This window comes from Neofelis nebulosa, chromosome 2, assembly GCF_028018385.1.
Source record: "Neofelis nebulosa isolate mNeoNeb1 chromosome 2, mNeoNeb1.pri, whole genome shotgun sequence".
Taxonomy (NCBI): domain Eukaryota; kingdom Metazoa; phylum Chordata; class Mammalia; order Carnivora; family Felidae; genus Neofelis; species Neofelis nebulosa.
This window is the reverse complement of record NC_080783.1, coordinates 129208117-129223054: the sequence shown is the minus strand read 5'-3', so window position 1 is coordinate 129223054 and position 14938 is coordinate 129208117. Positions and strand designations below refer to the sequence as shown.

The 14938-nt window shown below is 37.6% G+C and overlaps 1 protein-coding gene across 5 annotated transcripts in view; it reads left to right on the top strand.

The window, feature by feature from the left end:
* Positions 1–1337: 1337 nt before the first annotated feature.
* GPSM2 (G protein signaling modulator 2) overlaps positions 1338–14938 on the top strand; it is a 48694-nt gene continuing 35093 nt past the window's right edge. For 3 of the 5 annotated variants that reach the window (XR_009257888.1, XM_058716336.1, XM_058716335.1), the window contains exon 1: positions 1338–1666. Coding sequence is in view for 4 of the 5 variants with exons in the window: in XM_058716336.1 (XP_058572319.1) it covers positions 1353–1666 (314 nt within the window). In the remaining variant the exon portion in view is untranslated. Of the gene's footprint in view, positions 1667–1776; positions 1869–12951; positions 13257–14938 lie in introns of those variants that run through there. The other 2 variants (XM_058716338.1, XM_058716337.1) reach the window with 2 other exon arrangements.

Here is a 14938-nt window from a genome sequence, read left to right as displayed (position 1 = left end):
GAGTTATGCCTTTTAAAAGATAATTTAAAAACTAATTTAACTTGAGTAAGATGGAGATAATACCAGTGATAGAAAGTCATATGTGTAAGAGATCTGCAGGCGGGAAATAATGATTTATTTTTGGACATGTTGAATTTGACATAAGGCACTTCCTTTGTGGTTTTCCTATCAACACCCAAAAAAGAATTTATAAGATGGTATTATAATACCTACCTCTGAAATGTTACAGCCATCTAATTCAGTTGTTATTTATAAGTACCTGATATTAAAGGTAGTTGTCGATAATAAGTACCATATTTAAGCAGTCAGACACTATGTTAACTCCTTAACAAAACTTACCTCACTGAAGCATCACAACCACCCTTATATTACAACAGGATTTCTTTCCCGTGTTTTACAGCTGAGGAAACTAACGCTAAAGAAGGATAGGGAACTCGTTTAAGGTCAATCAGCCTATAATTGGCAGAGATGGAACTCAAATCCAGGTCTAATCTGATGCCAAGGCTGTTATTTTAACCAATTTGCAGCAATACATTCCCAGCAAGAGAAATGCTGCTTGGATCACTGGTTACGGCCATCATTCAGAGAGATACTGAAGTGGGGATTTCTCTAACACCTCTTTAAGCCTGCAGAAACATGTAAATTTCATTTTGGTGGAGAAATAGTTGAGAAATAATCTAATTAAATTCATCTGATTCTTCAGCCCAGAGAGACTTGCTATTTTTGTGAAAAACTGAGACCAGTTTTTTGGTTAAACTTGACGTGGAGAGGAGGTGCACGGAAATAAAACTACTCTTCCCAGTGTGTTTGGAATGCATTGGCCTGAAACTGAGTAGACTGCCACCCAGTTTTCCTGGGAACCGGCAACTCTGCAGTCAACACAAGTTTGCTTTCCTAACAGATGGAAACGCCAGAATTGTGACAGGCCCGCAAGAACTGAGGCTGCCTTGTTCGACTTTGACACGGGTCCCTCTGTTCCTGTCACAGAGCCCTCTTTTTTCTTAAATATCCCGCATACGCCGCTTGGGAAACTCATTCTCCAGGCCGTCGGAGCTTTAAGCGCAGATCGCATTAGTTCTCGGCGCCCACCCTCTCTGAACATTTTGCTGGGAGATATTTATCGCTCCACCCTTCAGCGTCTGAAGAAGAAATAATAGTGCAGTTTCAACTTGACGGTTGAGGATAGGCCCCGGAGCGGCAGGAGGCCAAGCCCCCCAAAGTCTCCCAGTTCCCCTCCCGCACGCCCGTCCGGAACCCCAGAGGCAAAAACGCCGTCGCCCGCCCCGCCCCGCCCCTCCTCCCCCACGCCGGCCATTGGCGGGTCCGAAAGACGCGGGGCGTTGTCGGTTTGAATGGGAGAGACGAGCTGGGGCGCAGGCGCAGAGGAGGGAGCGGCGGAGGCCGGGCGGTGTTGCGGGACCCCTGGACTGGGGAAGGAGGCGAGGGGGGCGAGGAGAGCCGCAGGAGCTCTGGCTCACGTGACCCGCAGCGAGCTGGGGCGGGGGCCGCGCGCCTGCCTGCCGCGGTGCCCCTGCCTGGTGAGGCGCCCGCGGCGCGCGGACTCGCCTGGGGGAGGGGCCACAGCCACCCGTCCTTCGCCCCAGGCGGCCGCTGCCGCAGCTCAGTGGCGTCCGCCGCGCTCCCGGGACTCGCCAGCCCGCGGGAGGTGAGTTCTGAGGCGTCTGAGGGCGCCTCGCGGAGGGAACTGACTGGGAGGGTCGGGTGTGTGCGGCACGGTGGGGTAGGGGGTGGGTCCGGGGTCCCGGGGCCGTCCGCTTTGTTGGGGGTGGTCGGCGGGGACAGGCGCTGCCAGGGACCCGAGTGAAGAAACCAGAAACGGGATGCGGAGTAGCTGGCTGATGTGCGAGGTGCTTTCTTGTTGAGAGATTTTTTAAGTTTTTTCAAGTTTAAGAGCTTTGTTCCCTTTTTAAAATAAAAAGTATGATAGGGTACAGCGACTCCTTACGCATTCTGAGTGTAACAAACAGTGGCTTAAAACCCCGAACGCCTGTGGAATTAACCCCGAGGCAGACAGCATTCACTTGTAGTCTTGCGCTTGCCGACTGAAGCCGGCAGTGTTTGTCGGACACCTGCGTCTCCTTCGTTTTCAGTTCGCGAATTCTGGGCACAGACTTGTCGAATTACCGTAGAAATTGGTAGTTGCTGCGGAAAGTTTTCGCAAGCAGAGAATGTTGAGAAAGCCCTTACCGAAAATCTATAAAAAACCTACGAAGAGTAAAAAGTGGAAAATCTATACTTTCCTTGTTTAAATGGTAACTAGTTAGATCGTGTTAACTAGTAGCATTTGAACTCCGCTCAAGAAAACGAGTAAGGGTGGCAATTTTATTTGCCTTCATGCATAATTTAAGCCTGCCACAGAGTTAAGCGGAGTAGGTTCTTGGCTTTCCTTTCTGCCGGCTTGTGTTGGAAGCTCTCGTGGTGTGTGTGTGTGGGGTTAATGTACCAGCCCAGCTGAATTTTCAGGCTGCCACTTTAGGAGGGTGCGCGAAGATTTCCGGTCTGATAACCACCGCTGTGATTACCTCAGATAAAAACCACTTTTGCTAGGGTTGTCCCTGTTGGAGAAACAGCTTTAGTTGATTTTTCTGCTGCCTCCTTCTAAACAAAGGACGATCGCAGTTGGTTGACCCGGGCGGGTGTGAGAAGAGAGAGGGCTCGGGAGAAGGGCAGTCTCGGACCTCCTCTGCTTTACACCTTACCATGGATTCATTCAGGCAAGCTCTTTCTTTAGGCTGTTATTTATAATATAAGCAGTGGAGCAGATACAAAGTAAAAAGTTGTACGATATTGCTGTAGAATCATTTCCCCCCAAATCTGCTTTGGCTAGATCAGCAGTTTAGCTGTATTTTCTAATGTTATTAAGTCAGGCATGAAGTGTTACAAATATTATATTTTAATATAAATTTCAGACTTGGTGCTAGGCTAATTACAACGAAGATAGCCTATAGTGATTTTGTAAATGGCCTTGTACTTAAGCATAGAATATGTCTGAGATTTACCCAAACAGTAAAATTTTGTAATTTTCTGGAATTCAAAAACCTGTTGCGGATTTAGATTAGTCTAATAGTAGACATTTAAAAAAATGTCATCTATCATTACTACTATACTTGATACTTTTGTTAAGTACCAGAGCCAGGCACTGGGTTAGGTACTTTATAAATCCTATCTCTCATCATCACAACACATGTTGCATAAGTGTCATTATGCCCAAACAAACTCTGAGAGTTTAACTAGCTCAATATCACATAACTAATAAGTCACTGTGCTAGGATTCAAACTGTGGCCTGATCCCAGAGCCCTCGCTGTGTTGCTTCTGTGCGATTGTTTAAATCTCCTCCAGATCTCTGGATTCCATTTGTAGGGACATAATTCACTTTTAAGATGCCTTTAGGTGTTGTGTGTTGGTAACCATGCAGAAATATTTCAGTCCTCCTTTTAGGACAACTGTCTTCCTTTTAGGACCTTTTAAATCATGTAACACTTTCAATATCCTTTAATCATCTATTTTATAAAGACAGTAAAAAATTGAGTAAAACTTTTCTGAGGTATTTACATGAATATGAATTTACTCTTTACTGTGGAGCAGATATGTGTTAAGGGCCAGTTTTCTCACTATTCTAGGATTCTTTGCCACTTCATAGTTCTTCTTCACAGGCAAGAAATCAAAAGTTTGTTGACCATCAATTATGTGCAAAGCAATTTGCTTGGTGTTTGTTGTGAGATGACAAGAGAAAATTTCCTATTCAGTAGTTGCTTCTGGAATTTTTCCAAAACTTTTCTTTAAAGTTTATTTATTTTATTTTGAGAGAAAGAGCAATCAGGGGAGGGGCAAAGAGAGAAGGGGAGAGAGTCCCAAGCAGCCTCCCTGCTGTCAGCACAGAGAGCCCCATGAGGTGCTCGAACTCACCGTGGCATCTTGACCTGAGCTGAAACCAAGAGTTGGATGCTAAACTGACTGAGCCACCCAGGTACTCCGGAATTTTTTTTTTTTTTTTTTTTTAGTATTTATTCATTTCTGAGAGAGAGGGTGTGAGTGGGGGAGGGGCAGAGAGAGAGAGATCAGAGGATCTGAAGCAGGCTCTGAGCTGACAGCTGTGGGCCTGAAGCAGGGTTTGAACTCAGGAACCATGAGATCATGACCTGAGCTGAAGTTGGATGCTCAACCGACTGAGCCATCCAGGTGCCCCGCTTCTAGAATTTTTTGAAGTATCTATCTTCTTTCTCCATGTTCTACCGTATGCATTGCTGCCAGTTTATCTTACTAACACAGACCCAACTTTGTTATTCCTTTGTTGAAAAAATTACAGGGTTAAATACAAGGCCACATATATATTCACAGCCCCTAATACTTTAATGTCTATTTATTTTTGAGAGAGAGAGTGGGGGGGGGGGGCAGAGAGAGAGAAACAGACAGACACACACACACACACACACACACACAAAGTCTGAAGCAGGTGCCAGACTCTGAGCTGTCAGCACAGAGCCTGATGCAGGGCTTGAACTCAGGAAACTGTGAGATCATGAGGTACACTTTAGTACCTTCCTAGACTTGTCTTTTCCTACTCCTAATCCAGTGTGCTTGTCCTGGGCACACATTCTGTGCATTCCTACCTCCTTGCTTTTGCTTGAGTCATTTCCCTGTGACTGGAATGCCTTTCCTCCATTTGCCTCACAAGGGTCCACCCATCCTTTAAGGTGCAATGTGGATTCCTTGCTTCCAAAAAGCTTTCCCTGGTCCTTTTTATTTAGAATCATTCCAGGAGCACCCAGGTGGTTCACTCGGTTACGCGTAGGACTCTTGGTTCCACTCAGGTCATGATCTCACAGTTCAGTGAGGTTGAGCCCTGTGTTGGGCTCTGCGCTAACAGGGCGGAGCCTGCTTGTAATTCAGTCTCCTTCTCTCTCTCTCTTCCCTTCCCCCCATTCTCTGTCTCTCTCAAAATAGATAAACCTAGAAAAAAAAATTAGAATCATTCTTACCATATCTCATAGCATTACTGAATTGACTAAGCACATTTTAAAAAAACTATTATTTTTATTTATTTTAATTGAAATCCAAGTTAATTAACATACAGTGTAATCATGATTTCAGGAATAGAATTTAGTGATTCATCACATATATAACATCCAGTGCTCATCCCATGAATAATCGTATTTTTTCACAGGATAGTGATAACATTTGGAAGAAGATAAAGTTATATTTTCTTATAAAGAATTCTAAATTCAAACTGTCTAGGGACCCTTATAGACATTTTTAACCATTGTGCGTTTGGGATTTATTTCTACTTAAAAATTTATTTGAAACCAGTTATGCCTCTTTAAAGTCCTTCTGCTAAGAGAACTAGTTTGTTGTCACTTAACTCTAGAACAATGCCTAATACAAAGGACCACTTCTGTTCACTACTCAGTTTTTCATATATGTATTGATTTAAGCTGATGACTCACCAACACAGATAGTACTAAATAGCTATAAGTCAATATTCTCTGGTAACTTGGTAACGAGTTTTTCTGTGAGTTGTGTTCTCCTTGTTCTATCTCTTCTGTCTCTCTCTCTCTTTCTCTCTTTTTTTTTGGGGGGGGGGGCACAGCAGTGTCTTCAAAAGCTGTATTTTTAATTTGTTTCTTTGAGCTCCAGTTAACTGCATCATGGTTGTCCAAAATTTATATAGGCCCTAAAAAAGAAAAACGCCTAAATAAACTTATTTATTTATTTATTTATTCATTTATTCATTTATTAACAAAAAGATTACAGATCAGAAAGGGCAAGAACTAATATATATACACTTAAGGGTTTTGTTTTCTTTTGGTAGAAATTGGGCTTAGTGTAAATTGTCAGTGTTTTTGGATTGCAGACATATTCTTGTGATCTCTTGGTCTTTTAACCTGAGTAGTCATTTGGAAAGCACTGAATATATAATTGGGAATGATGAAAATTTAGAATGTGTTTTTTTTCCTCAGTCCTTACAATGTCTTTTGTAACTTTGGTATTGTAATACTTCTATGAATCCCATTTTTATGTGTTTATAACAGTTAACTATAAATCATTTTTCTTATGTGTCTAATTGAAACTCAGAAGATTGTTAATTTTCTAATAGATTAAAAGGACTATATTTAACATTGTTTTGTAGGAGAGAAAATTAACATTATTTGCAAACTCTGGGCTTTAGTTTGATGAGAAAACCGAATAATAGGGAGAAAAATACTAATTTTATCTAACGAACATACCTATTCCTTTACCTATATTTTTAAATATAAAGTCTTGTTGGAGCAGTACTTGTGATTCAGTAACTGCTTTGCAGGGAAAAAAGGAAACCAAGATTAGGTATGTTACATAAAAGTAATCTGTCTTTTGTCCTTGAAATTTTTAAACAACTATTTCATCCTCTTGAATTATTGTAATCACTGAGGATTGTAATTACAAAACAGCAGTTTTAATGATTGGTGTAGTGATTGGCATAATTCAGATTGACTCCATGTATAGTATAAAAATGGAGCCCCTTTCTAGTTTATCACCCCCCAGAAAAATCTTCAATATTCTTCCTGATTTATCATGGCCTGCCAAACCAAAGACACTGAGTTTGCTCATGCAATAATTATTATATCCATAGTGCTTTGTGTGGAGACTTTTGGAAACTGCTGTTGACCTATAAACATTCAGCATTTCTCATATAAGTAGATGCATACTTGGTCCTTTCTCGCTGTTTAACAACAATGCTAAGATGAAGGTTTGAAATATTCAAATCTTTTTCTTCTTCTACATTACATTTTCTTTTAGTATTTATCTAATTTGAAATTTCATATATATTTGTATTTGGTTATCCAGGGATAATTCATTGGAGTCTTTGAGTATAAATTTTCCCCATCAAAAAAGGAAGATTATGCGTAGTTTAGTTGTTTAGAGTGGTGAGCTTTTAGTTGTAAACATTGAAAACATGAAAAGGAATTCTTACTGTATATCATTAAAATTGTTTAGGTTATACTACTCTGAAATGGTTGCATTTGTTGTTTTGACATTTCTAAAGGCCATAGCTCTGGATATATGTATACACACACACGTATATCCAGATTTTTTTTTTTTTTTTTTTTTTTTTTTAGAGTGTGAGCATGACTGCGGGAGAGGCACAGAGCAAGAATCCCAAGCAGGTTCTGCACGGTCAGCAAAGAGCCCGATATGGGGCTTGAACTCACAAACTGTGAGATCACGACCTGAGCCAAAATCCAGAATCAGATGCTTAACCGGCTGAGCCACCCAGACGCCCCTGGATCATAATATATTTTTTTAACCTGCCAAGAATAAAAATGAGAATGTTGCCTGGGTGGCTCAGTCGGTTAAGCATCTGACTCTTGGTTTCGGCTCAGGTCATGATCTCGCTGTTGGTGAGTTTGAGCCCCACATCTGGCTCTGTGCTGACAGCATAGAGCCTGCTTGGGATTCTCTCTCTCCCCCTGTCCCTTCCTTCCCTGCTTGTGCACGCGTGCTGTCTGTCTGTCTGTCTCTCTCTCTCAAAATAAACCAATAAACTTAAAAATAAGTAAATAAATAAATAAATAAATAAGTTTGAAATAGTGCCTTTAGTTTGCATAGATTTGCTATCTTTCATAATGACCTTTAGGATTAATTTCAAATACACTTGGAAAGCCTTCTGACTGGTGGTATACCTTTTTAAGATTTATTTGGAATCTAGAACCATTAATCTGTTCTTTGAATTTTATTCTATTTATTTAGCTGATTGATAGTCACAAACAGCTCATTAGAAAGTTACACTGTTACATAGCAGTTACACTGTTAGCTATGCTTGTTTTCTAAACTAACTTGGCCTACTGTCTCACAGACTAACATTGTTGCAGATTTAAAAATTTACAATAAATTAAGACTTAGCCTTAATTGGAGTATGTATTTAGGATTATGTATTTGCTTAAGGAAAATTTTATTCATACAGTTTTATAGCATAATCTGTGGTAAATTTGCATTTCTCCAGAATGATAGAGAATAGAATGATTTGCTTAACTAAGCACTGTGATTATTTATTTTATTAACTTGGGATCTTGTAAAGTAATTTACATTTGCTATATATGACAATTATCAGTTGATACTAAAACCATGTTCAACACTATACATAGATTATATATGGATACACAGGTATAATTTTGAGTTAACTTTAGTTCAGAGTATTATGTAAAAATTTGGTTATAGTATTGGTTTAGAGATTGAGTATGTTGAAAAAAGAATCAGAACTTTTATACATTGCTTTAGTTTTTATTTCATTGCACTTTCTCTTTAATTTTGCCGCTGACTTATTGCAGGATTAACATTTAGATCTCATTGGTACTTTAACAGTTTTTAATGTAAGTTGTGCAAAAATTCAGTAATGTCGGTCACTCAGTTCTACTTTTTACCCTTCTGATTCTTTCCCATTTACCAAATTTTATATGATTTCAAATTATCTCGTTTGATATCTTTATTTTTTCCAGCTATTATTTGTGAATATAGCACTTTACCAAGTACAAGTTTAAAAGAAGTATTACACTTTTCCCTCCTCAAAGTCTAAGATTCCATTTTCTCACCTTGGAAGTATCCCTCTTGCAATCCGATTTGTCATTCACTGTGCAATGCTACTGTTCCATCTACCTTGAAAATTGGAAATATTGGCGTGCTCTTTGTTACTGCTTGACCTTTACTTCTCGTATCTAATCAGTGGCCATTGTTTTTCATTTTTCTTTAGGTATTCCTAGCTAGATTACCTAATCAAGTACCCAGCCATTTTAGGGTTTGACTTCCCTTGCTTTAGGCACTAATTTCCCATGTCAGTCATGTATTCTCATGTCAAAATAATTTTTCTTGCTTTTATTTTGTTCCCTCAGCACCTGCCACACTAAAACCAAGCTCTGAACTTTTCTCTCTATTGGACTTTATTTTGGCATTCTTTTTTTATTACCCCCATTATTACTGTGATGTGTATTTGTTATAACCTGTACCCTTAAGTCTAATATAAAAGAACTTCATTTTAAGTGTGTTCTTGATTCTTTGTCCATATTTATCCCTGCCCAAATTGTTAAAGGGCTACTGTATCTGACTTGAAACATTACAATTGAAAGATTTGGAGAATTTGACTGTTGCTCCTTACAGGGAATTATTAGGATAAAAAGTTTAAAGAATTTAGATTATCTAACCAGGAGGCAAAAAAAGTAAGTTATATTTATTGTCTGATGAGTGTTACCAGTTTATAGAGATACTTAAAGAATCAGACCAGAGGTTATCGGCATTTAAGTTGGATAGTTTGAATAAATTGAAAGAAAGGACAAATGATAATACATGTAACTGTGTACTATGTTTCCCCATTGCTTAGTTTGCAAATATTTTACTGTTGATGGAGTAAAGTAAGGATAGGATTTATTGTTTACTCTGATTACATACCTTGGACAGTGCCTAGAAGTCCACCTAGCTGTGTAATGGGAGTCTGCCTATTTTGACTTCCTAATCAGGTAATTAAAAGTGAGGCTGGGGCGCCTGGGTGGCTCAGTTGGTTGAGCATCCGGCTTCAGCTCAGGTCAGGATCTCGCGGTCCCTGAGTTCAAACCCCGCGTCGGGCTCTGTGCTGACATCTTGGAGCCTGGAGCCTGCTTCTTGTTCTGTGTTTCCCTCTCTCTGCCCCTCTCCTGCTCATGCTCTGCCTCTCTCTCGCCCTCTCAAAAATAAATAAATATATTTTTTTAAATTAAAAAAAAATTGAGGCAATCAGAATTATATACTAGCTTATCTTTCAATATGCTTTTGTCAATTTCTAACATATAGAAAAAAATATATATCTTTCTCTTTATTTCTGTATGGTCAGACCAAAAGATGCTGAGGGTTTTTGTTAGCAGTGAGGTTTTAGGAGCATTGTTTTTTAAAACCTGGGAGATACTACTAAGCACATATAATATGTTCCTTGTAAAGTATTAGTTATAAGTCTTAATGGAGATTGGAGGTTAAATTTGATGACTTCTTAATATTCTTTCAAACCTATAATTTCCATTCCATTTCCTGGTCCTGTCATTAAATTTTCTTATCCTAATGAACATAATTTAATATTTATTACAGATTTTATTACTGTCACACTGGTAATATATAAACTGTGTGTTAAATATGAAGTGGGTTAACTCTTTGTAATGTGGAGCATAAATGAACACATTGTTACTAAATCAGAGAGTTCTTGCAGAATTAATCATTGAATCAAGAATTACTTGTTCAGTGAATAATTATAAGATAAGAAATGCTACTTTATTATGGAGATTGTAAATGAAAGAATGACTTCTTTGGGTATACATTTCTTTTGGGAATAGTAAAACCATGTTATAAATTGTCCATACAGAAATGGTGAATAGCATTCTATCTTCTTGCTTGTTTTAATTATTTTTAAAATGTTTCTCTATGCAGTCTTAAATAAGGTATTTCACAATTCCATTTATTTACATTTGTTAATTTGACTACATGTATCCATTTTAATAAGTATGAAGTTAATATAGTTTTAATGATTGCTAAAATTTGGAATTTCATAATCTGGATAAAATAACATTCCAATTAAGTTATAACTTAATTCAAAATTAATTTATTCTAGTACTTCACCTTCTGCCCCATTTTATAAATAACAGCCTAAATAGCCTAAACCGCAATGTGGATAGGGGAAGACCTTTTGGTTGACAGTTTAGCTGTTGTGTAATCTAGATGTACATTGAAGCTATTGCTGTTAATATCTACACTAATAGTGTTAATAGAGTTTTATTATTAAGGAGGCACAATGGAATCCTGAACAAAAGAAAAAGAGGTTTGTTGGATTAATAGCTGCTACCCTGTCTTTTCATCATTTCTTAAGACACTTCCTTTTGCTGGCCAAGGGAAAGATAAGAGGAATAATATTTTGTGTTTTTTATGTGTCAAACTGGTTATTAATATGAAAACATCATTTCCTCTGGGAAGCTTGTCAATATTCCCAAAGCTAGTCCTTTCCACCTTCTACCTTCTTCCTCCTCAGGAATCCTTACTGCTCTGTTTCCTACTAACCTCTCTCAAACCGTACTTGATTAACAAAGCAGTGGGTATGTGTGATTTAGAGTCTAGTTTATGTTATAGTTGAAATATTTATTCATTTATTTTTAAAAGTTTATTTTTGAGAGAGACAGAGACAGCCTGAATGGGGGAGGGGCAGAGAGAGAGGGAGAGAGAGAATCCCAAGCAGGCTCTGCACTCTTCAGCACAGAGCCCAATGCAAGGGTCAGACTCCTAACCGACAGAGCCACCCAGGCATCCCTAGTTGAAATATTTAAAAGGATGATGTGCAAAAGGAATTAGGCTTATTGGATGGAGCAGAAGGGAAAAAATAGGTAGAAATGGAAAGATTATTCAAACTATGGAGCAACTTTCTAAAAGGACTATTCAAAATTAGGATTAGCTGCCTTAAGACTTTTCCGGGAATGAGGTAGTAAAATGTTAGACTAATTTACCTATAGTGTTGTTTATAACATTGAGATTCCAGGACTTAATAATTGTGTTTGTGTGTGTGTGTGTGTGTGTGTGTGTTTATAAATTACATCTATTTATATATACACATACATATATCTTCTTTGTTTCCGTCAGTTGTTACCTTAGAAGTTATAGTTTATATCTGATGTTCTGTAGTTTCTCTGTGATAGATCTGGGTATGGGATTCATTTTTATTTATCCTGTTTAGGACTTAGTGTGCTTTATCAATCTGCTAATTCAAATCTGTCTTCAATTCTGAAAAATTCTCTTTATCACTGAAGATTTTGCCTTTACTTTTCTTTGTTTTTTCCATCTAGTACTATAATTAGACCTCTGTCAGAGCCTCTCATTTTGTCTTCCTGTTCTCTGAACTGCTCTTCAGTGTTTTTTTGTCTCTTTAATCTATTTGTGAATGTCAGGATAATTTCTTCAGATATCCTTCTAGTTCACTTATTCTCTCTTTTGCTTATCTGCTGTAGTTTTTAACCAGTACATTGAGTTATTACTACCAATGTTCATAACAGTACTTTAGTAGTAGCAAAAAATCCAAAAATTACAATCCAAATGCCCATCAGTAGCAGAATAAAAATATATTTGGTCCACAGCAGTAAAAATATGCAAACTGTAGTTATGTGCAACAAGATGAATCTCAGAAACATAATGTTAAGTAAAACCACATAAAACTAAATGATATGATTTTTAGGCCTATATAAGCATTGTACTAAAGTTATAAAGACAAGAAAGGAATAATGAACAAAATTCAGTTTAGATATCACCCTAGAGGGGAAAGGAAGATGTGATGGGTTAGATTGAGGCACCCAGGAGACTTCAAAGGCAGTGATAATATAGTTGTTTTTCTTAAATTGGGTGGTGTTATATAAATGTTATGTTATTCTACTATACACATATTTTCTAAATTTCTTTTGTACTTAATAGTAATAAAAACATTTTAAAGATCTTAAAAAGTAAAAATAGAATATGCTCTGAGAACAAATGAATACAAATATAATCTAATGATCAGCACAAATATAGTGAAGAAATAAATTTAAAGTTGGATTTGACTTGTTCGAATAATTACCAATTTTTCATTTAACTTGTTACAATAGCAATTTTTAAAAGCTTGAAGTATCATAATTTTGTTTTTAGATACTCCAACACATTCTCCTAAATTTGTGTATAAATAGAAAATAATACATAAAATTATCGTATTTTAGGACGATTTAAAAAATTAAAGTACAGGCCTCAGATGAATCTCATCTATTCATTCACATCCTTATTTAGAAGCTGTGTGATGACAGTTAAGCCCTCTGCTGTTTTTCTCCCATGATTGACATGACAGCAGTCTGTGTGATTATGTACAGCTTGGAATTACTTTAGGTTATTGTTTGAAAATAGGACTTCAAGCAAAGCATCTTGTATTCCTTTTGCAGAAATGTTGCTGAAGTGCTGCTGAAAGGGCCAAAGATGCAAGGATTTGGGACACATTTTGAACCTTTAAGCTGTCTGACATTGACCTCCTTTCATTATTAATAAAGAAGAAGCAGGAGCTTAGGATGTATTAACACCAACTCATTAATATACTAACTGGACAATGTTCTGCAACAATTCTACATTGTAAAGAACTGGATTGGCTGAAAATAAAATAATTTCATATTTTACTCAGCTTATAATATGACTCGATGGAGGAAAATTTGATAAGCATGAGGGAAGACCATTCTTTTCATGTTCGTTACAGGTAAGACCACTACTTTCTTAGTGGGTGACTTTTAATCCTTATTAAACATGTATTTCACTCTGATCATTTCAAATTTAAATTTGAATATATTCAAATTATACTAGCTGTAGTTAGTATCTCCTATAAACTATATTTTCTTTTTGTTGTGGTAAGATTTTATATCCTTTCTATGGGAAAATAGTGGTAGAGATCAATTATATGTTATCGTTTATTAACATTTTTGGAAGAATTTATGAATAGTTACTTTATATTTTGTAACTTATAATACAGGTATAAAAATGAAATCTGTTTCTAAATGTTTGAGGTAAAAGCTGGATTTGTAATAGGACCATATGTGAATGACCTAATTTTTTTGTTTCAGTTTTTGATGGTGATCTTTTATGAGTGAACTTTTAAAAAAGTCAGTAAAGGAATGGATGGGTACTTTCTTAACATGATAAACTAATAGGTTAATATTTAATGATAAAATATTAGTGACATTTTGGATACATTTAGGAGCAAAGCAATGATATCTTCATTTTTATTTCAAAATTTCTGTTTATTTTTGAGAGGGAGAGAAAGAGAGCACAAAGTGTGAGCAGGGGAGGGGCAGAGAGGTGGGGGGGTGGACAGAGGATCTGAAGCAGGCTCTGCAGTGACAGCAGAGAGCCCAATGTGGGGCTCAAACTCATGAACTGTGAGATCGTGACCTGAGCTGAAGGCAGATGCTTAACTGACTGAGCCACCCATGTGCCCCCATCATTATTTAACTTTTATTCTAGAAGTTCTGGTCATTGCACTAAACTATATAATGAATATAAACATAAATATTAGAATGAAAGGCATGTAACCATTAGTAAGGTGATTAGAATACTAATAGATTCTTTAACATAAATGTCATAAGCTAATAGTAAATAAAACTTGTAGCAGTGAGGATTATTCAGCATATCTAATAAGTTGAAGGTGTTGGTTGCTAAATCCTAGATATCTTAACACACATTTAAGAAATAGATGTATTGTACTTTGGAGCAGATTTGTGTTAGGGCATGGTGCCAAGGAAGTCTGTATAGTCTGTAATATGAGGGTATTTCTATTAAAAATAAAAAAGTTTTAGGGGCAGTTGGGTGGCTCAGTTGGTTAAGTGTCCAACTTCAGCTCAGATCATGATCTCACAGTTCGTGAGTTCAAGCCCCATGTCGGGCTCTGTGCTGACAACACAGAGCCTGGAGCCCACTTCGAGTTCTGTGTCTCTCCCTCTCTCTCTCTGCCCCTCCCCTGCGCATGCGCGCGGTCGCGTGCGCTCGCGCGCTCTCTCTCTCTCTCTCTCAAAAATAAACATTAAAAAAATTTATAAAAATAAAAAGGTTTTGAATAAAGAAATGGGGGACATTCAACATAATTAAAATGAGCTTTTAATATAACTCTACCCTTTTGGGCATGGTTCCAGAAGTTTGGGAGTTATCTTACATGCTTTTTTCTGCTTCTCACTCTCTGTATCCAGTGTGAAGTCATGTCAGTTTTATCTCCTAAATGTTGCTCGGAATTATCTACCCCATCTGTATCCTCCCTATCACTGTTGTGGTTTAGGCCCCCTTCATCTTCCTCTAGACTCACTCCATTCTCCATTCTCCATTCTCACCTCTTAGAAGCCATCTTTTTAATTTGCCACTAGGGGGCTCAGTCTAAAAACACAGAGCTAACTG